Below are 24419 nucleotides of genomic sequence, written 5' to 3' on the forward strand. Positions count from 1 at the left end.
ATCGTAACAGTCTAACGACGTAAAATATAAATAGAATATTAAAGTAATTTAAATTTCAAATTAAAGGTAACAGGAAAAGTTGATTAATGATTTAATCAATTATTAAAATTTTATATTAAGTTAATATTGCGATTAATAAAAAAAAATAAACTTACCTTCAATTTGCAAATTTAGTTCATCTCATTGATAATAAAGAAACACTAAATTTATAATCATTAATCACTAGGGCCTTGACCAAGAGACCAAAAGTATGACACTAACGCCGGCAACAAAGCTATCATACATACTAATAATTATTATAATTATTGATAAAAAATATTGGGTAATGCAGAATAAATAAAATAAATTTCAACTTCTGTTATTAATTAATTAATTTATTTATTAAATCTATAATTACTGTTGGCAATTTTAAAAATATAAAAAAACAAATATTCGAAGATCTTATTTTAATAAATAATAATTATAATTAATTAACAATTAATTTATCATGTAGCATCATAAGTTTTAGCAACAGCATCAACATCGAACTGTGACAGCATTTCGTCATCGCTGTCACCAAAAGTGTCGTCATTATTAACTTCAAAAAAATTATCCCTATCGGCGGGTTCATTTCCTTGATCAGTAACGCGATCTGGTGATTTATCAAGAATATTTAGATCCATTTGTGACATCAATTCGTCGTCGCTGTCATTCAATAAATCGTCTCCGAAAGTTGATCCAGCAATTTCGTTTCGGTTAATTAGACTATTGACTTCTTCTCTTACATCATTGTCTCCCTCTGTCCTATAAGTTAAAGCTGGAGTCTTTTCAACCGCCAAATCATCAATAAGATTGTTATCAAATTCAAAATCGCTGTCTATTATCGCATCAATATTTTCTGTATCATCGTAATTATCGTGTCGATTACTATCAGCGTAATCGCGATTCATTAATTTAGTAAGCTCGGGTGTGGTAATGATTCGTGACTTATCATTGTAAGCAGCGATAATGCTGCCAGTTGATATTATGACTATCGAAGTGGTCAAGGGAGTTTTTGAACCAGTGACGTTTAGGATCCCGACATTGCGCAGCAAAACGACAACACCCGGTTGTAAAATATTTGGATACGTTGTAAAAATATCCTTGTGCATTATGCCCTCCACTGAATCTGATATGTCTTTGAGAGTAACACGCGGGTTGTCAGCGGACCAATCAATCCGATGAATGATGCCAGCAAGCACGGGAATTTTATTGCTACGACCTGGACGTTTTATTGATGAAATATTTTGCCCGCGTAAGTAATCATCGGGCAGTTCGTCAATCATTTGGCGCCAGGCGCCATCGGTGAACAATTTTTTGGTTTCTTGAGAACAAAATCCTGAATCACGTGCTTTTGTTTCGTTAAAGTCAACTTCCATTGTTCTGGGACTGTTGTTTTTTGAACGCGACTTTGAGCAACTGAGCAACCCAGCGGGTCCGGGAAATTTACGGACTAGGGTTTTTGGCGGAGGCACGTGTTTTGGTGGGGATATTGGTCGCTTGAATGGACTAGTTAAATTCCTATCGAATCCTATTTTTTTTTTTAATTTATCGGGTGTTTCATGGCTGGTATTTGTAGAGAATGAATCTATGAGAATTCGGCGCAGTGGGTGCCTTTCTTTGGGTAACTCGGGTGAAGGCTCAGGTGAGGATCTTGACATTAAGTCTAGTAAAATATTTTTTCTTGAGGAAGGCTCATCTTGAGGTATATTTATATCACTAACTTTATTGCTTTCGAATATGTCGAGTAGTAAATTTTTCCGTGATGATATTTCGGGATTACGGAGAGGACTTTGATTTTCATTGGGACTTTCGGTAGGAATATTGTCTCGCTGAGAAAATAATAAAGATTCCTCATTACTTTCGATTTCTCGAAGTGAATCCTGTAATAAAATTTATTTTGAAATTTCTTTATCGACTTCTTTTTTTAAAAAAAACTAAGATTTTATCTGATAACGCAAATTTACTTGAATAAATAAATTGTCGATCAGTAAAATAAAATTTTTTTTAATTTTTTCAATGTGGAAGTAAAAATATGAGACTAAATAAATTATTTAAATAAAAAACATGATTTTAATAATTTATAAATTTTTAAAAAACAATTTAATGTTTTAATAAAATGTTTAATACTTTGTATTTTAAAATATACAATCGACCTTGGCATATATCGTCATATTAATATAAATGACTTGCATGCAGACGCAAAATTTTTCGAGGGTCATTATCCTTCAAAGAAGATTATGATTAATAAAAAATTTATTGGGTTTATTAAATTGTAAAAAATAAATTAGTGACAATAAATTTTAATTGTTTATTTTATCAATTTAAAAAAAAATTTGAATTCAAATAATTTTGAATTGCCGGCGTTTTTTAAATTTTACAAACGACCTTAACCTTCAATTTTTATTCACGCGTTTTGTTGTTACGAATAAAATGTAAACAATAAAATTTATGTATCATTTAATTTAATCATCAATTTTATTTTGTTTATTATTTATTTATCTGACTCCTTATTGGGTAATTTTTTTCAGGTTACCTTAACTTTTTTTGTAATTTATTAAAATTTATAAATAATAAGATATAAATTTATATAAATACCTCGTCAAAGTCAAAATCTTTGTCGAAATCCGCCATTTTTTTTTAAACAAACATAACTTGTGACATATTTATTTAACTTTTATAAAAATATAAAACTGCACAACTGATGTATATTTTTTTTATTTATGTCGGCACATTAATAAGTGTACCAGAAAAATCTCTACCTTATGACAACTGAACCACAACTAGGCCTACCACAAGTAACTGTACCACACAACAACTATACCAGTTTTAAACACTACCCGCAAAAATCTCAACCAATCAACAATTTTACCACTTAAGAACTCTCTCACGTTACAACTCTACCAGATTACAACCCTCCCAGAAACGAACTCGACCATAACAATCTCTACCATAAGCATCTCTACCATTAATATGCCTACCATTAATAACTCAACCATATTACACCTATACCATAATAAATTACTACCAATAAAATATACTACTAAAAACGTCTCTACCATTTTTAAACCTACCCAATAAAAACACTACCGCATAGAAACACTACCAAAAAATAAACTTCTTTATCATATGCTTATGTACCATGCAATATAAAATACAGAAAAAATTTATTAACGTATATCGATAATGGAGATACCACGCTGCACGATTGTTATCTGAATCGTATCTAGTGCAATTGCACTGCTTTTTACTCGCCGCCTTAATTTAAATATATTATCTAGATACGATTTAGATAACAATTGTGGTTCAGTTGTCATAAGGTAGAGATTTTTCTGGTACACTTATTAATGTGCCTTTATGTCTCTGTATTTTGGAAAAATAAAAGAATTAACAAAACAACAAAACAGTAACGTCATCTATTGTTAGAAAAAAATATTGAATTAATTAATTTACCAACTATTGATAATTTAATTAAAAAATGGCGGCGCTCAATAAATTTAAAATGCGCGCGCTTTTTAAAAATCGTAACTTCGGATTTAAAAATTAGAAAAAAGGAAAATTAAATCAAAATGCTTCGTGATATTTATTTTTTTCATATATTTTGTACATGTTAATGTATATATATATATATATATATATATATATATATATATATATTTGCATAGAAATGAAAAAATCTAGGGAAATAAATTTTCGTAACTGACAGGAAGAAGGAACTAGATTTTTTTTTTTTTAATTTTAGTTCGTACGCCCGCCGTTAGATCGAATATTATTGGGTACATATATTTTGATATATATTTTCTATAGATATTTAGATGTACTGGGTATAGATACTTGCGATTCTAGTGAATGTATAAAATAAAAAAGAAAAAAAATTATTGTGAGAATGGTTAAAAATAATAAATTTAACATATAATATATAGAAAGAGAGGAAGATTTTGTTTAAATTTTGAAGATCTCAGTAATATAATAAGTGAAGTAAAATATTATGTTTTTTGTTTCAATATCAGAGTTTTGTACCAATCATCATTGATCATCTACTTGGTGAGTTTTATTTTTATAATAAACAACATTTTTTTTTTCTGTTCTACATTTTTGTTACTTTTCATTTCTATTTTTTGTTCTAAAAAAAAAATTTTTTTTTTTTACTCATCCGAATATTTCATTGTAATGAAAATCTTAGCCGTTCAATTTCATTTTGTACCTTTGTCTTCATATTTACTCATCATTATTATTATCATTGTTATTATTATTTACTACTCGCAACAATGCGTAGTATAAATTATTAAAATTTATTGTTTACTTTTTGTTTTTTTGTTTGAACAAAAATTAACTTTTTTTTGAAATTATTAATTCTAGACATAACCTCATCTCTTTATCAAAAAATTCAAAATTTATTCAAATATCCAGATTTGAAAATTTAAAAAAATTAAATAAATTTATAAAAATATTTAATTATATAATTTTTATTTTATAATTAAAATAATAAAATTTTGGATTTTATTAATAGTTGTGACATTATGAGTAATGATTAATAATTAAAATTTTAAACCGTACAAAATAATTTTATAAAAAAATGTAATAATAAAATTTTTAAAATTTATCAGTCGGTCAATAATTTGTAAATTTAAAAAAAAAAGTTTTGATCGGATTTTAGGATAATGAATAATTTAAGATGATTAATTAGTTCTTTTTATTAACAGTTGCTGTACTGTTTATGTTTAAAAATAACAAAAAAAAATCTTATGGCTTCATCCCCTCTTTAACCAAGTAACCGACCTCTATTGATTGTTCCGCCGTACTACTGGCCTACTTTTATGATTCACCCTTTTTTTTTAACCCCAATATTCAAAGTATTACTTCCAGCTTTAATAATTTCTCAATCGCTTGTCCTCCCTTTCCTATCCCTCTTTCTCTTGGCGCTTAAATACTCAATCAATCATCAGATGATTCAAATCTTGGCGGTCAAAATCCAATAAATTATAAAATTTATCCAAACAAAACCTAATTTCCACAGCGAAATTTGAATAATCGCTTAATCCAGTCTTCAGTCTTTTTGAAAACGCCCTTAGAATTTTTTTTAATGGATCCGTAGTCCTCTTCGTTTAGAAATTACGGTTCGAAATGATTAATGGTGTTAATTAATCAAACTTTCATTTAATGCTTTCAATTATTGATAACTTGTTTTATTACCAATAAAAAAACATCAAAATAATTGAATTTATACAGTCAGAAAGTAAACAATTGTCATTAATTTAGTTGATTAGCAACCCGTTGAGGGAAGAGCTGATACTTAATGAAAGCTAGCAAGTCATTTCTTCAACCTAATCTTAATTAATGATGCGATGAGTAGTTTAAGTCATAGTTTATGTCGGACTAAAACAAGGCAAACAATTATCATTCAAATTAGAGCCCCTTGACCACGTTTTGGTTTAAATCCTGGAGACTGTTAAACTTTTTATAGTTTCGCAAAGAATACTTAAAGTAATTAGAAAGAAAGTATATGGTATAATGAGAGTAACTATGGTACTTCAGGTGGTTGTTGCTTGGTATAATTTTTCAAAAGATTTCACTGATACTTTTCTTAATTGTTATTTAATTAATTGAAAATAATCTGAGCGAGTTTTTTAAAAATAAAATCAAAACGCGTCAAAGGAATTTAACTAAAAGCTCATGTGATAAAAAAAAAAATTATTAATATTATTTATTTGGCTGTAGAGCCAAGGGTTCTTGCGGTCATTTGAAATACATAATAGTATATATATTAATTAAGTAATAGATAAGCAAAAAGTAATAAGATTAGTATAATAATTTCATTTACCATCTTAATTAGCAGTCATTCGATTTATGAAGTAATCATAACACAATTTTTCGATATTCAATGAATGTAGGCTGGTGCGTGCAAACACTAGATAATTCATTCCATATTCTAATTTCACTAATTAAGAGGGGTCTAAACTTTTTTCTCTATCACACTAAAGGCGATGAACGGTAGTATCCTTGTTGTACTTGAACAGTAAATGTAAATTTTCCCCATTTTTTTCTTTTAAAAAAACGATCAGTTTTGAAAAATTTAAACGTAGATTACTACACGGAGAGAAAATTATGGTAACAGTTACAATATATTATGGGAATGGTTCCCATACTGCATGGTAACCGGTTTTTTTCGAATGTTGATTATAGGAACGGCACCCATATATATTATGGTAATCATTCCTATAATTATGGATATAATTCCCATATGGTATCGGAATAGTTTCTATGAAATCATGATAATGGTTACCATAATATTATGGTAATTGTTGCCATAATATTTAGAAATTATAATAAATTTTTTTTTTGTAATAAGCGTTTTTTTTATATACTTAAAATTTTGTAATATACAAAAAAAAATGTTTTTTACAAAAAAAAAAAATTATTATAATTGATAAATATTATGGGAATTATTACCATAATATAATGGTTATGTTTACAATAATATTATAGGAATAGTTACCATAATATATAGGGCTTATTCCCATATACACTTAGGAACCATTACAATGTGGTTATAGGATCGGTTATTATTTGCTTGTGGGAACTATTCCTATGAGTATGGTAATCATTACCATGATTCTTTCACATTCGATATGGAAACTGTTACCATAATGATAGGAATTGTTCCCATACTTATGAAAACTTTTCCCAGAAAGTATGGGTCTATATCCCATAATCCCAAGTAATCATTACCATAACGGTATGAGATGATATTTCATAAACTTAATTTTTCGTTCAGAGGATTCGTAAAAAGAAAAGCTTGGGCAAATATTACTACAGACCCTTCTCGAGAACAATTTGTCATATTTCGTGCTGTTGCAATGATAGCATCAGATAATCTCGAAAAATATCTCTGCGAGGACGAGACAATACACAGAAAATTTTCTAAAATAGTCGCTTGTGATTTAAGTTGTATAATATTTTATAAGTTTAGCAACAAAGGAAAATTCTATCCATTGACTATCTTGTCTTCGAAAAATACTTCATTACCTATAGAAATATATACACGCAGGCGCAACGAATATCCTATCAAAAAATTAATATGGGATTGCATGGAAATTCGTATATAATAGTCTGAAAAAGCTTCAAAAATACTTGCATTGTAATAGTGTGATAAAAGTATCTTCGAACACATTCGAAAAATGAATTATGTCATTGCGTAATTTGCAAATTATTTTATTAAAATTTTTGAAATGTCTAAAATTGGCCCTACAGTGACCAAAATCGGTACCTCTACCCTATGTACCTTAAATAAAAAAGTTTGTTTACCTTTGAGTGTACTCTATTAATCAAGGTCGTCAAGGTCAAAATTGATTGAACTTGATGTTCACAGCACGCTATATCCTTCTAAATTATTTTCTCCCAGCGCGTTCTTATTGGAAATAATAATAATAATTATGATAACAACAATGATGTAGTAAAACAATCAAAGTTAAAAATTAGGGTAATCTTTAACGCCAATAGATTTATATTAAATGCCTATCTGCGAACGCTAACTGGTGAATTATATTTAAGAAACACGCAAACGGATTCCTTGATTGTTTGATGTTAATAGTCACGTTATATTATGTAGATTCAGAAGAACCCTGGAGTACAAACAAAACCAACTTCATGTACATACATGTATATTCTGCCCTGTGTAGGTAATTTTGTTGGCTATCATATTGAGTCTGATAAAATGCCTTTTCACGAGAATTTTCCCCTTACTCGATAAGGTCAGGTGACTAGCTAGGACAAGGTGAAGGTTATTACGTTGATTTGTTCACTTGTTTTGTCGATATTTACTATTATCAAGCTTTACTGTCATTTATTGTGACATTATTTCGATTTAATTGTCAATATTTACCTAAACTATATCGTCAAATTTTTTATACGGTCATTTTATCAAACAAAGTATTTTTTTATTTAAAAAAATTATTATCTTCATTTTCATGTCATTGAAGTTTTGATAGATTTGATATCTCTGTTGTTATAAAAGCTTGTTTTAGCTTCCCGCTGTGAAAATTTCAAATTTGCTCAAAAAAAGGGAAGTGTTGGTTGTAGTCAGATTTTCAGGAATTGTCGACGTTTTGTGGTCATAGGAAGCCATTCTGACAAGTTTGAAATGCTATGGTGTCATAGTAAAGCCGGATTATGTTGGCCATAGTAAAATTCTCTACGATCACATTATAAACTACCATAACCATTGTAAATTTCATTATGGCCATAGTAATTTTTGCATGTGTTTATTGAAATTTTCAGAAGATGGCCAACATGGTCCGACTTTAGTCTGACACCATAGCATTCTCAACGCGAATTTTTCGGTGTGTAAACTAATTTCCGTCATACGATATCTTTGGAACAAATCAAACCAGTAGATTTTTTACTTTTCATTTCGTTCCGTAAAAAAACGTTCCGATCTTCAGGTACATCTGATTTTCACGTACTTTGCAATCAAAAGGGCTTATCAAGACTTAGTTGATTAGATTTCAAAGTTAATCAGCTGATTAGTTTCCAAATTATTTGAAATTGAAATAAAATAAGACTTTACTTTAAGTTTCCATTGTCCGCCATTAGAAATTTTAATATTGCTGTGATTTATTAAAATTAAATATTAGGCTGTCATCTCAGAAGGAAAAAATTCCAGCCATCTTCCAGGTACTTCCCAGCACCTCAGAAATTTTTCAAATTTTATAGAGAGTCTACTCTTTGTAGTTTACTTATTGTGAGCTATATTCACAATTTCAATGATTCGATACGAGCTTCTTCACCCATAGCTGTTCTATAAAAATTCAATAAAAATTTATTCTGCTTTCTTTTGCGATTCACTATAAATATTTAGTTCGCTCTTCGCGAGTAGTAAAAATTCAGTGAGCTTTCAGCGGCTTGTCTTGAATAAATATTTAACCCACATTCTAGTTATCCATAGTAAATATTTATTCGGCATTGAACAACATTAATTAGCTGTTGTTAATAAACAGCTGGTTAATGTCTTGTATATGACGATTTAGTAATAAAAATCCTTTTAATCAAAAACTGTGGGAACTATAAACGAACATTGTCATGAAATATAAAACTTTTAATGCACCCGTTACTTTAACGTGACCCAGAGAGTAAAGCTAGGGTGGCATATGTATACCTGGCTCTAACCTCTGGATATATGAACTCTGAGTCATCTTAAAGTAATGAGTGCATTGCATTATATACCAACAATGTAAAGACCCACGTGATACCCCGACGATTATCAACCTTACAGTCGCATTATTTAGTATGACTTTTTTCGTTTAATGAATAAAAACTTTTTAATTACTTAATGTCCGTACAAAAGTGACCTTTGAATGTTAGGCCAATGCACGTATTTGGCACTTTTTAGTTTAAATACTATAAAATTACTTTACGACGTAATGTTTTGTGCTCCATCAACGTGACGTTATTCCTCTATAACAAAGTTCTAATTTTAAACCATTAGGATGTAGAGAGAATCGTGTAAAAGAGTAAGAAGAAGACGACGAGTGTTATGTTTAAAATTTAAAACCGTTGCCATTGCGTTGACTACTCGTCTAAACGACGACTTAAGACCCGTTCTTTCATTGATGCTGGCGTCAGAATTTAGTCTTGACGTAGGTCTGGATTACTGCCAAAAATAATGGCAACAAGAAATTTAGCAGATTCATTTTTCACTTCATTCCATTCGAGTTTATTAATGCGATACAATCATTACTTATTTTTATTTTACTATGACAAAACACTACTTGGAAAAATTCCTCAACTTGTTGGCTTAATTGCAGATAATTGGATAATTTGGTGGTTGAAAAAAAAAACTTAAAAAATTCTATAGTTATTTATTAATGTAAAACGTTACCGGAAACATATATATGGATTATTTTAAAAATAAAGTCATGTAAATAATGATCTTGTAGACAAAATGTCGAGGCTCAGCAACTGCTCTTAAATATATTATAAACTAAAAATACTCAGGGGCTAACCGGTAGTTTATTTTTACGGGGGGCTTAAACGCCAATCGTTTAAAAAAATTTTTCTTACATTCATTTTTCTGTGGAATTAAATTACAATTTTTAAAAAAATATATATATATATAAATTAATAGATATGTATTTATTCATTTAGTAGTGCAATGAATTAGATATTAATTATATCTAACAAATTAAACGTCTGGTTGTTGTCGGAAATTGGCCAAATTTATCCATTCATCGAAGGTTATCTAAATAAAGCATGCAATTTTATTAAATTTAATAACGATTTATTTATATAATAAATTTTTATTCGGTAAATGTGATTGATTTTTTTTTTAATTGAATTATATTATAAAAAGTATATTTGTTTAAATTATTTTATTATCATATTTTATGAGTAAATTTACGGTATAAATTAAAAGTACAATAGATAAAAATTAAAAAGACAAATATCCTGGTTTTAAGTTAAATATTCTTCAGCTTGCATCAGGGAGAGTAGGTCGTCTCCATGGCAACCGGGTGCATCAGACCTGGTAAACTGCACAGGACATTTCAGGATACGCATTAATGATAGCGATTGTAAATTTAGATTTTTTTTTAAATTTAAATATTCAAATTACTGATGCATTATAAATAAAATTAATAATAATAATAGTTATTATTATTAGTATTATTTTTAGGCAAACTTCGACTAAAATTTTATTTCTACTGTAGTAAAAATAATAACTTGTCATATATTATCTTTAAATAAAATTTAAAGGGACTGGATGTCATAGTTTTTTTTTTTTACTGTTAAAAATTATCACCGATCAAAAAAAAAGCTACATACATTTGAAAACATAAATAATAACAATATAATTATATATTTTTTAAAAATCTATTTTCGCTGAGACAAAAAAGTAGGATATGAAATTGAAATATCATATTTTTTTTTTTCGTTTGTATCTCCATGAAAGAAATTTATAAAAAAAATATATGTTGAATTATAAAAAAAAATATATTTATTTATAAAAAAAAAATATATTCAAAATACATAAAAAATATGTAACAAAAATATAAAAAAAATATATGTTGAAATATAAAAAAAATATATTTACATATAAAAAAAAAATATATTTAAAATACATAAAAAATATGTAACAAAAAAATGTATTTTGAATAGCTAACTTTTGGTCAATTTTCGTATATATTTTAAATATATTAAAAATATATCAGAATATATAAAAAATACATGTATAAAAATATTAAAAACACATATTTTTTTTTATATTTAAAAATATAAAAAAAATATATTAGTAATACATTTTAAATCTATAAAAAATATAATTATGAAAATATAAAAAGTTTATATAAAAAATATATTTTTACCTAGGTTGTTTGTTGAATTAAAAATATATTTTTCATATAAACTTTATATATTTTCATAATTATATTTTTTATAAATTTAAAATGAATTACTAATATATTTTTTTTTTATTTTTATACATGTATTTTTTATATATTTAAAATATATACGAAAATCGACCAAAAGTTAGCTATTTAAAATACATTTTTTTTACATATTTTATATATATTCATATATTTTTCATGTATTTCGAATAAATTTTTTTTATATAAAAAATATATTTTGTTTAAATTTTAACATATATTTTATCTATAAATTTTTTTCATGGGGGTATATTGTAAGACTTCTGATGTATCGTGACGGATGCTCTAGATTATTTTTCATCTCAATTTCCTCTATATATAAATATATACTTTTAAATGTCTATAATGTAAATAGTGTTTCAAAAGTATTAATTTCGTAACTTTCATTAAAATTTCTTTGTATTCAAAAATTAAAAAAAAGTAGCTGACCGTAAAATAGATTTATATCACTTGCTTTTACAAAGAGAAAAACTATATCTGCAATGGAAATAATTCTTCAGAATAAATGCTTAAAGTTTCATACAAAAATATCAATTTATCTAAAAGTGTGCGTAAAAAATGACTATCTTCCGTTTACTATATATTTTTCGAACGCATACAATTGATTCCTCATAAATTCGATAAAAGAATCATAAAAAGTAAACAAAACACATAAATTTTTGCAATAGCAATATCATAGAAAACAATTCTGTTGATTACGAAAAATTATAAAATCATTTTTTCGAAATTAACAAAAATCGCAAGAATAGTTTTATAATTTATGCATAACATATTTATTTATATTACCTGATTCACATTTGATAACACAACATTCTTTTGGCATAAGATTTACTGCATTGCCGGTTTACTGTTGAGTCACGCAAAACCTTGAATCCTGACTCAGACATTGATTAGAACAAAATTTTGTTCATTTGTTTTTACTTATTCTTCAAACGAAGAATATAAAGTTTAAATAATATGTATATTAATATCGCATAAGTTATCGTAAGTAATAAATCTTAAGATCCATAAAAAATCGTTATATATACCTGTAGGATTTCCAAAATACAGGGTCACATATTACGAATTTTTTCGTATAAATTATAGGCGATTTTAAATTATTGGACAGTGAGATAGGTTGAATGCTATCGGATCAATAAGATTAAAACGTGCGCAACAAACATTGGGTCACCCTGTATTATTCCAGGGATAGGGAGGTGCATGACCTAGTTATACTCAACCGTTATATAGGTCATAGACACCATTTTCATCAGGTCAAACATACTCCCGTTCATATGAAAGATGTTTTCTATCAATCTCTAAAAATAATTAGCCATCATTTGCCGTAGCGTTTTTTCAGTGATATGCTAAAATTGACTCAATCGATGCTGATTCTATAGATGGTTGCTCGCAGACACGTGTCTGACCCCGGGCAACAAAGATTACCCTAAACCAATACATAGAAAACTGCAACAACTATTTCTAGGTATTTAGTTACGTTGCCATCTTGCGAAATTTTGAGCATTCCAATGATTGCTCGTCAGACCACAAACCCTACTTCAAAGCTTTTGAAAAAGCACCTTTCTGAAATCAATCTGAAAAACCGGAAGCTGATCCGCAGTGTCTTCTTTTTTCGTGTTGACACAAATAATTATAAAGTCTCGGGTTTCTTGTCAAGTTTCCCTCAAAATTGATGATTATGCTGAACATGAGTCATAGTTATATATTGTTAAAAAAATCTGTTAACAAAAAGGAGTCTCTGTTAGCTGTCATCATTGATCACATCGGTATTTTCTCGAACACCCGTTGGACGTTCTCCTCCTAGCATTTGTCGGGTTTAGGTACCTATGTTTGATATGCGCAAGCGTATTCTAAAACTACTACTATCAACCACCTCAGCAACTGCAACAGAGTTTAATATATCTATCCGTATATATACCAAGTACTACTACTATTGCAATGACTATCAGAGACTATTACCTACATTCACCTTCTACAGAGTCAGCACCAGTACACGGTCACCACCTCTGTTTTGAGATTCGGGTAGTTCGGTAAGAGACACTACGACAGCAGGCTGTCTAGTCTTTTTAACGTTCTTACTCGGTACGGTTGTGATGCTATTGCTTTTATCACGAAACATGAGGACATAACCTTAGACAATTTTATTTTTTTTTATCACGTCATGTTTATTCATGGATTTTTTTATAACCCATACATTAAATATTTGTGAATATCAATAGTGATATGTTGTGAGAATATATTAAGAAAATATTTGTTTTTGTTTTTGTTTCATTTCTTTCTTTGTTTTTTTGTGTACTAAATAGTTCTGATATTGTGATACAAAAACCAATCAATCAGTTTTTACAATACAAGTTGTGAAATATTTCACTCGATCGATCACTTATCTTCATTGCACACACTGACCAACCATAGACCTATGAATAATTCATCAATGAATCTCAGCCAATCAGATTGATTCTCATGTGACGTAAATATCCATCATGTTTTTTTCTTAACGAATTAGCTGGGCTTGTTGTTGCTGATTACTGTTTTTATATTATTTTCGAATTTAAATGACAGCATTTTGAATTTTTAATGATTGTTATTTTTCCCGCGTAAAATAATTAGAGATTAGATAGAATAAAATAATAGGAGAACGATCGGTAATAGAGACAATGAGCAGAGTATTATTGTTGGATTACAGGCGACAAACAATGTTGGAAATTGGGAACAAAGGGAGAGAAATACGTGAGGCACAAATTACTTGTGCTCTTTCACAAAGACCGTTGCACTAACCTATCCCGTACTAGCATCAATTGAGAGACAACTACGGGATTCCCTTTATAGCCTTATATAAATTAACCCATGGCACGGCTGGAAAGTAAGTCCAAAATACCCTTAGACATACAGTTTAGATGAAACCTTTATCAATTATCATTATTATTTATGCATTTTTAAGTGGAAAATTCTAATTTGATGTTAGCATACATTTTGCTTATACAAATCCTCGTTATCCCGTTTACTTTAAATTATGTTCTTTTCTCCTTTTAGGATTAAATTTCTGGATTTTGATATTTTCTCATGGAATTATGGTAATATTTCTGTGTGTATTTTTTTTCTTTTACTGTCGCTAACGATTTTGTTTACAAGCTTCTGTCACAAAACGCCATTTGTTCGTCATAATCACTTACTGCTAACAAAAGGTGCTATCTATTTTATTTTATTTATTTCATCTTATAATCTAATGAATAAAGCTGCTTAAAACCAGTGATTACTTAGTTTAGGTTCGATGATATTGAAATATAAAAAAAAGAAAAGAAAAAAATTGGTAGATGTAGTAGCAAAGATCATTAATGTTTCAGTACCAAGTATAGTGGTGCACAATGGAAACAGGTCGCAGAGCCGGCCAGTAAGTCCCACCGGTCCATCATCGGCTGAGATGCCGGCTCTTCCTACGGCCAAGAATGCACTAGTGTCTGGTGATTCAAGTTATTCAACCGCGGGAGATCAGGACATGATAGACAGTAATGTCAATGTTACTATCGAAAATTTATCATCAGGGAATACAATTAATCGTCCTACATCACTTCCTGTGCCGTCTTGTCAAGCTAGCCCACCCGACAAAATTGATTCGGAGTCCAACAATTTTCGCAATCGGGTTAGAAATCCTTTATCAATCCCTCGTATTAGTGTTAACTTTTAATGCTCCCAGGTCTATCCAGCCAATCAAAACTATAACTTGTTTTTTTTTTCTTAATGACTTTACAGACAAACACCAAGGTAAAATTGTTAGTAAGAAGCCATGCAATGAGGGAGTCAACGTCACCACCACGTGAACCTCACAACGGGGCAACGTCGCCCCGTAGTCCCCAACAAACTGACGCAGTTGATAAAAAATTCGGTAACGGTGGTGGCGGTAATGGCAACGGTGGCTTGTCACCAAATAATTTAAATTCAAAATTAAATAACAACGAGTCTATTTACAATAATAATAGTAATCTCAGTGCCGCCCAATCACCAAAACAAACACGTAATACGGCAACTTCACCAACTTGTCGTACCCCATCGAGAAATGGTCAATCTAGTCCATTACAAACAACACCAAAGAGTGCTAGTACATCACCAACGAATAATCGTGATAATAATAATAAAAATGACAATGGTCAACGATCAAAGGCTACAAGCCCGTTAGTGATAACTTCATCAAAGTGCAATAATTGCGTTAAAAACAATCATAATAATGATAAACCAGGATTATTACAAACACCCCCATCACCATCTAAATCAACTGGTATACAGTATTCACCTAAAAGTCATGGACAAAGTAATAACTACAATAATAATAATAATAACAATAATAATAATGGGCATAATAATTGTCAGCAACAGTCCCGAAATGATAATAATAATCGTCGCACATTCGGTATTTGCAATAATCAGTGCTCAAATCAGTGCTCCAGCAATACATTGAGTGTTGGTAGCCGTACAAGACACAAATTACGCCACCAAAATTCATCCTCACAAGGTAGCGGTAGTTTAGACAGTGTATCGCCATGTTTATCACGTGATAACAGTACTGAATTGTATACCGATAGTACTGGTATTGATCTCGAACAATTTATCGCTGTTACTATAAACCGTAATCAAAAGGATCGTTCAGTTTTGTTGAAAATAGAACGTGAATTGATTGAATTTGCTAAAGATCATCACAAAAGTTGTCATAAATTTCCTAACATGTCGTCGTACAATCGTATGTTGGTACATCGTGTTGCTGCGTATTTCGGTATGGAGCACAATGTCGACCAATCGGGTCTCAGTGTCATTGTAACGCGCACAAAAAATATGAGAATACCTGACACACGGTTCAAAGAACACATCAGGGATGATTTGATACTAACTGAAGAACCGCGACGGAGTATACTTAAACGTGATTCTAGTTCATTTGAGGATGGCTACAATTTCAAATCGCCAGATCGGCTATCGGGTGACTACTGCAGACGTAGTAAGAGCTTCGAAGAACGTGAAGAAGAATACGAAAAAGTACGTCGTAGAATATTTAAGGACAGTAGCGGCGAAAGTAGTGAAGTGGTGTCATGGCCTTATTGGTCATCGTCCGAAAGCTCCGATGTGTCGGCACGTTATCGATTACTACATCCTGGTGACCATTCATCAGGGCGACACGCCCGCTTATCGAAAGGTGAATCTTGTGACGGCCGTGAAGCATTTCGTGGTGTTCTACGTCCTTCGGTATCTAAATCATTCAGTTTTGGTGGATATACTCGTGGAATGTTATCTCGCGGTGATAGCGTCACGTCAACCCGTAGCGCAGGCCCTAGATTAACAAAACAGGATTCTGGTGCTAGTATGTGCTCACGTTTAAGTCCATCTAGCAGCGGTTATAAATCACAAAGTCAACGTAGTGATACTACAATATCACCGTCACCTTCGCCCTCGCCGATACCGGCAATACCTTGCAGTCATGTACAATCTAGTCAAAACAACAATGTGTCTATTGACACACAATCTAATGATACTGTTATTTGGGCTGTTACTAATATTTCAAGTGTACCATTGGGTAGTGTCATCATGAACCCACGTACAAATCAACCCTACACCAATTCAGATGGTACAATTTATCGCTTTGATCCGGATAATCTACCAAAAGTATTTAATGATATTGAGGAAATACGGGAGAGCCCATCTTCAGAAACACCGGATAAATTTCCCGAATTACCTGAGTCTCCTAAACACAATGTGCCAGTTAATAAATATAGTTCTAAGAAACAAAAAAATTCAACAAAGCCATCATCGCCATCGTCAGTTTGTAATAATAATGGTGCTACAAATAATCGGCTCACTAGCACAGCAACCTCACCAACTCTACCATATTCAGCTAGTCCACCACCACAACCACCACCGCCCCAACCTGTTCATGTTCAAGACAGCTCACAGTCTATAAAATCACCCATTGAATCCCAGCCACCGTGTACCCACGGATCATTGAATCCACAATATCAAAATTATCCGCAGAATAATACTGAATTAAATTATAATCCTCCAGTATTTACAAATGCTCAACCACAGAATATGATTCAGAGACCACCGGATCTGGCTATTAATCAACAACAACAACAACAGCAGCAGCAACCACCCCCGCCGCCACCACCACCACCACCCCCTGATATGGTATTCGGTCAGAATAATGTGTACGGAAATTATCCGATGATGATGCAAACTAGCGTTCATCCACAATCGGAAGTGACTGATTTATCTGGTTATTTCATGGGTATGAATGTCTACGAACAACCGCGTGCTGGTTCCGAAGGATCACAAACAACCCCAACGTTTCCAGCACCACCTCCACCCCCACCCCCACCTCTGCCACCTCCAAATGGTCATAATGCTCCAAACAACCAAGCGATGCCACCAGGATATTGGCAGCCACCTACCGCACAACATCCCCATCAACAGCATACTCATCATCCGCCCAATCAAATCCCTCCACAGCAAATGTACTTCGTACCACCATCTAACTCAACATTGGCCGTCAGTCAACCTTCCAATGACCGTTCAACAATTCAACACCAAAGATTTCCATCAAACTACACGTATAATCCTCAAAACATGACTCCATCAAATACAGCTCCCAACTACCAAGTCAATGGTTATCCGATTTCTTACAATTCAATGCCAACAGTACCTCCCTCACCCACTGACTATTCATACCAGAATCCTTTGCCCATGATGCCGACTTACTATCCAGCTGGACAACCTGGAATGCAGCCCCCAGTGATGTGGCGCGTGCCTACACCTCCAAGTACTCCTACGTCAAATCAAATGCCGGGCATACCAGTGATGTACGTAAATTCAGGAACTTACCCACCGCCGCCGACAATGGTAACTGCTGGTTCTTACAGTCATCAGTTGTCGGGCACAAATCCTGCACCGCCTGGTGCGGTCTACATGACACCCTCACTGCTGCCAAATATAGTGTTCCGGCAAAACGTACCCATGATGACAAGTGGAATTCGCGCTTCAACACCCTCAGGCTCACAGCGAACCAGCAGGTCACCTACACCTGGCCATGAATTCCCAAACAGTTCTACAAATGGACCAACTGTCAATGGTGTTAGTGTTGGTGTTGGTGGTGTTGACAACAGAAACGTACAAGCACAATCGCGTTATCCACTGCCAATGTACCAGGGTCTTCATATTGTGCCAGGTAATGAAGTTTACTTTAATTTCTTCCCTATCAAAAAAATCTATGCACGGGATTCCAGGTACCCATACTTTCCTGCTAGGATTCCTATATGTCCGTACTTTCCTATGGTGGTCCCCGTGGATCTTTATGTAAACCCATAGTTTCCTATAGGGATTTCAATGGATTCCCACATAATCCTATAGATTTTTTTGATCGGGTTATCTTATTAACTTTAAGCGCGATTTATTTCAATTGGAGAATCTCTCATGAATCTCAGATAGCTTATAAATCTTGAAAGTTATATACGTATTTCATGTCCTATATGTTAACATACTTGAATCGTATCACTTTGGACTGATTCCAAGTGCTTAGTGTCTTACTATAGACATCCGGATTTTTTAAAATTCAGGGGACATTAGACTGATGCATCCAGGCATGGGGAACAATTCAAGATTGCAATACGCCCCTGGACCATCTCCGCCAGTTCTTCAAGGCTGTCCACGTCCATTTAGACCACCATCTTATTCGTCTAACAATTCTGGATGCCCTACGCCCAACTCTTTTGATGGACGGAACCAGAAAATTCGCAAACAAAGGTACTACCTAAAATGACCATGAAATTGACTTACACTAAACGATAAAATGTATTCAGGTCCAAGGTTACAACTCTACCATCAACAAACGTGAGGTCCAATGTCTATCAAGTTCCTTCTATGCCTCCATCTAACCCGCCCAAAGATATACGCGAAGGTAATAATATTATATAATAATAAATTTTATTGAAACTTTTCATTCTCCTTATTTGCGATAGGAAATATCAAATATTTAAATAATATCATTATTTATATATTTTATCTTAAGCTAAACCGATGGAAAACAATATGTCATAAGGTATTGATTTTAAAAACTACCATATTTATTTGATATATTTACTCTCAATAAAATAAGTTTTATTCATATCCTATTTGTTGACACTCAATAATTTTAGGATAAATTTGATATTCAAATAAATTTTCTTTTCAAATAAATCGTGAAAAAAAAAAAACTTTATAGAAATGATTTATCTACTTTTTTATCACGCAAAAAATACTTAGATATGATCATATATGATATAATAGTAACATTAGTATCGAATCAGGTACAAAATGTGACCCTATCTGATCATATATGATCGAGTGTAGTATCATATACGATTAGATACAAAACTTTATGTACGCTCGTGTATTTGTATGATATCATACATGACGTCAGATATAATTATATATAGATCATATATATTTATATATGATCATGTTTATGTTTATTCAGGGTCATAAATAACCTTCATGGTCATATCTGATCATATTATCAGAAATGATCATATATCGTCATATATTCATATATAGTCATTTTTATATTTATTCACAGTCATAAATGACCTACATGGCCATATATGATCATATCATCAGAAATGATCACATATCGTCATATACGGTCATTTTTATGTTTATTCGTAGTCATAAATAACTTTCGTGGCCATATATGATCATATAATCAGAAATAATCACATATCGTCATATATGATCATTTTTATGTTTATTCGTAGCCATAAAAGTCCTGAATGATCATTTATGATCATATAGGCAGAAATGATCATATATCGTCATATATATTCATATATGGTCATTTTAATAATTATTTATAGCCATAAATGACCTACATGGTCACTTTTGGTCTTATAATCAGAAATGATCATATATGATCATAGTTGATCATATATGACCATATGCAGTCATAAGTGATCATATATATTTACGTTCGGTTATATAAATTCATATATGGTCATATATGAACATACCAAAGTATTTTTTACTAGAATGTAGCTATTACGTGATAAATTAAAAAATATATTAACAAAATTAATAAATTAAAAAATTTTTCTTTATTTCTAGGAACCGTAAAGGTCACAATCAATCGTTAAAGATTCATCAATATTGACTCTAAAATTCATTTTTAAAAAAATCACTTCAAATCACGGATAAAAAAAATATAAATGATAATTTAAAAAATTGCCACCTCTGGTACAAAATCAAGCAAAGAATAGCAACAATAATAATTATTATTATTTTAAATATATACTTTAAATAATAAATGGTTACAATTATAAGCACACCGCAAAGTATGAAATTTAAATAATTATTATGTTATTCGAAAATTAATAGTAATAATAATAATATTATTAAATATAATATTAATTATTATAATTATTTAAAAGAAAGTTTAATGTTAATTATTGATTAATTAATTGATAATGAGATAGCTATGAAGTGATTTAATTAAATAAAGAGGTGAGAATTATTAAGAGGTAAGATTAATATATTAAATATATATAACAATGTAAAATATCTTTTTATTTTATTATTGATAATTGATAATTAATAATTAGGTTATTAATAATGAATATTATTTATGTTTACTTAATATATTATAATTTTTTTGTTCGTTTGTTTGTTTTTTTTTTTTTTTTGTTGATTAATTGAATATGTTTTCGATCTAATTATAATTACAATAATATATAATAAAATTTATGAAACATTAATGCAACAAATAAATATGGAATTGCACTTGAAATCCCCAGTGTAAAAAAAAAACTACAGGATAATTGAAAATAATAATTATTATTATTTATTTAAATGAAACAGAATAGTAAAATTATACTCGATATAATTATCAGTTAAATAATTACAGATTATATAAAATATACATATACGATAATATATATACATACATATATATTTGAAATTTATTTTAAACGAAATTTTACATAAATATTTAAATAAATATAACAAAAAAAAAAAATTAATTTTTTGAAAGTTTAAAAATGAAACTTAAAATATTTAAGTAAAAAAAAATTATTTACCTGACATTTAATTCACAAAATCATTAAATGCCATCGATTTTTAATACGTGTATTGAATACGTTTATTTAAAAAAATGATCATTTTGTTTATTTTTAATTTTTAAATTAATTTATAATTTAGTTATTTAAAAATTATATTATTTTATAATGAACGTATTTGATATTACGTATTAAGTTTAATTAAAATGTCACTTGATAAATATTTAACTAATAAATTAAATAAATAAATTTTTTAAACAATAATTATTTATAACATTTAAATAGCAATAAATTCATCTTATTAAATATTTAGATTTGATAAAATCAAAATTCGTCAATTACATAACAAGAGTTATAAAAGTGATATTTTTTGCGTGCGTAAAGTTGCCTGTTTTCAGATAATTGAAAATTTTTCATCATTCTAAAGTTAGCGCTCATTTTAAATGCGCGCCGTAGTAGTGCCAATGGCGCGAAATTCAGAAATTTGAATTCGAAATTTTCGAGTTGAATAAAGTTCCAAGAATTATCTGCATTACACTCTAAAATATTAAAATAACGTTAAATTTCGTTAATCGTCTACATAATTGTGATATTATTTCTTAACCTGAAATTGGCTGCCTTTATATAAACGAAAATTTTCGATTACTCTGAAGTCAGCGTTCATTTAAAATGCGAACCCGCAGTAGTGCCAATGGCGCGAAATTTAAAAGTTTGAATTTCAATATTTTTCCGTGCAATAAAATCTCAACAATTATCTTAATTACATTCAGAAAAAGAAATATAAAGTAAAATTTCATTGATTATCTACCTAATTCACATATTCAATCGTTTCAATTAAATGTAACAACATCTAATATCAAAATTTCGATGAAATTTAATGTAATCATTTTTACAAAACCTAAAGTTGGCTGCTCTTAATATATAATTAACTACTCTGAAGTGTGTAACAAGTCACAAAATATAAGAGGTCACAGAACGGCCATTTTGAATTGATATCTAAAAAATATCATTTTTATAATAATTGACTTGAACTTTCAAAAAAATTGACTATAATCCAAAAAATAATACTGAATTTATATTTTTTGTATAATATAAATAATAAATAAATAATTTATGTAATGAGCTTTTGAATTAGGCAATAAATAAATATTATCTGGTGACATTTTGTTTACTCCTAGTCTTGTGTCAAATTGACATGATTGTAATGCTGAATATGATATTACCACTGATATTAATTACATTAAATAATTATCTGTTATTAAGTAATTTTATTACCAACAATATTTTATATTATTTTGGCCGAACAAAATTTACAAGAATAGATAAACGTAAAATTAAAAAAATTTATAACTAGCAGTGGTGGTAACATAAAACGACAAATTGTTCCGTCTGTAAATTCACGGATTGGTGGAAACATTAAGGCTCGAAAATTCAAATATTCGAAAAAAAAAAAAAATAATTTTTTAATTAATTAAAATAATAATTGAGCTTTAATGTTTTGAACTCTGTGATTTTAAAAATATTATATAAAAAAAAAATATAAATAAAAATAAATAAGAAGAATGATTCCATCCAGCTTTGCTTAATAACACGGTGATTGTACTTAAGGTTAACGTGTGCCTATCTAGATTTTTCGGGGATTCCCATTAGTCTACGATAGAATCAAATACTAAATAATCCTGGGATGCAAATACAAAGTAACAAAAAATAAAATAAAACAAAACAAATTATTAAATAAATAATTTATCTTTTAAAACAAAACCATTGGAGTTATTTTATTATTATTGTTTTTTTTTTTTTTTCAAATTTTAGCCGCTAAAAAAATGTAAAAATACTGCAAGATAAGATGGGCATGCATCGTAGAAAAATTTAACCTCTAAATAGTTGAATGTATTCTGAAAATTTTAATAATTAAAAAATATATTATGTCTAAATGATATATTATTTTTTGACATTCGTGATCACCTAGAATATTTAAAATCAAGTAATTAATCATCATATCATTTTTTTTCTTTTTTTTTTTTTCAAGTGTAGACAAATAATAATTATAGAAATTACTAGAGTTTTTTTTTCTCAGGACTAGTCTAGAATTTAAAACAAAATTAATTATTAAAAATAATAAAAAAACGTTTTTTCCATTTCTTCTTCGTTGTTACTTGTAAAAATATTTGTACATAGAATCCAGTTAACTAATTAATAAAAAAAAATAAATAATTAAGATTTTTTTCTTATTGTTAGATAATAGAATATTATTAATATATATGGACATATTTTATTATTTATCTACCCTGGTGAATTTGATATTACGGTAGATCTACGTAAAATTACGGCACTGCACCGCAAGGTAACGGTAAATTTACCATGACTTACGGTAATTTCCTTCAGTGCCATGGTAAACTTACCATAACTTACTGTAATGTACTCAGATATGATAGCAAACTTACCATAACTTACGGTAGATCTACCTAACATTGCGTATTTGTACCGTATTCAAGAGTAGACATCATCAAGTTATGGTACACTTTCTTATGGTCACCCTAATATGACCATTTTTTACCGTAACTTACGGCTATTTATGATCGTACGAATGGTTACCGTGGTTTTACAGTAATCGTAGCCATGCTACGGTAGGGTTACGGTGATTTATGGTAATATTACGGTATATTGTTCTAGAACCGTAATATAGGTAATTTACCGAAATTCGACCGTAATATTAGGACCGTCAGATTACTTTCTTACTGCTAACTAATTTACTATCGGCGTCTATGGTTCGATTCCGGCTGTGGGATTTTTTTATTCAAAAAAAGAAAAAAAATTTTTTTTATTAAATATTTTTATTTAGTCGTTTTATTAATTATTATTTACAAAAATTATTAAGTAACGCAGTCGCAAGTGATAGAGGTCCAGAGTGTCATTTAAAATTAAC

The 24419-nt window shown here is 29.8% G+C and overlaps 2 protein-coding genes across 6 annotated transcripts; one reads left to right on the plus strand and one right to left on the minus strand.

The window, feature by feature from the left end:
• Nucleotides 1-353: 353 nt before the first annotated feature.
• LOC103580239 (conserved uncharacterized protein) lies at nucleotides 354-3106 on the minus strand. Its single transcript, XM_008561924.3, has 2 exons — nucleotides 2617-3106; nucleotides 354-1901 (listed from the first exon to the last, which is right to left on the minus strand). Exons 1-2 carry the CDS (start codon nucleotides 2650-2652, stop codon nucleotides 486-488), a joined length of 1452 nt encoding a protein of 483 aa, XP_008560146.1. The 5' UTR covers nucleotides 2653-3106; the 3' UTR covers nucleotides 354-485.
• Nucleotides 3107-3831: 725 nt separating this feature from the next.
• Nucleotides 3832-21058, plus strand: LOC103580238 (R3H domain-containing protein 1). 5 transcript variants are annotated; one of them, XM_008561921.3, is made up of 8 exons: nucleotides 13220-13902; nucleotides 14119-14295; nucleotides 14466-14506; nucleotides 14777-15072; nucleotides 15183-18636; nucleotides 19025-19211; nucleotides 19268-19365; nucleotides 20547-21057. In XM_008561921.3, the coding sequence occupies exons 4-8, from the start codon at nucleotides 14854-14856 to the stop codon at nucleotides 20573-20575; spliced, it is 3987 nt and encodes a 1328-aa protein (XP_008560143.1). In that variant the 5' UTR covers nucleotides 13220-13902; nucleotides 14119-14295; nucleotides 14466-14506; nucleotides 14777-14853; the 3' UTR covers nucleotides 20576-21057. The 5 variants fall into 5 exon arrangements, with proteins under 5 accessions (XP_008560144.1, XP_008560142.1, XP_008560143.1 ...); XM_008561920.3 differs by lacking the exon at nucleotides 14466-14506 and having other exon boundaries at nucleotides 13218-13902; XM_053742979.1 differs by lacking the exon at nucleotides 13220-13902 and having other exon boundaries at nucleotides 14251-14295; nucleotides 20547-21058.
• Nucleotides 21059-24419: the final 3361 nt, after the last annotated feature.

The sequence above is a fragment of the Microplitis demolitor genome, chromosome 2, assembly GCF_026212275.2.
Source record: "Microplitis demolitor isolate Queensland-Clemson2020A chromosome 2, iyMicDemo2.1a, whole genome shotgun sequence".
In the NCBI taxonomy this organism is placed as follows: domain Eukaryota; kingdom Metazoa; phylum Arthropoda; class Insecta; order Hymenoptera; family Braconidae; genus Microplitis; species Microplitis demolitor.

Coding starts and splice junctions, on each gene's coding strand:
- LOC103580239 (XM_008561924.3), bottom strand. CDS start 2,652: ATGGCGGATTTCGACAAAGATTTTGACTTTGACGAG. Junction 1,902..2,616: donor AAGATTTTGACTTTGACGAG/GTATTTATATAA, acceptor ATTTTATTACAG/GATTCACTTCGAGAAATCGA.
- LOC103580238 (XM_008561920.3), top strand. Junction 19,212..19,267: donor CAGAAAATTCGCAAACAAAG/GTACTACCTAAA, acceptor AAATGTATTCAG/GTCCAAGGTTACAACTCTAC. Junction 19,366..20,546: donor GCCCAAAGATATACGCGAAG/GTAATAATATTA, acceptor CTTTATTTCTAG/GAACCGTAAAGGTCACAATC.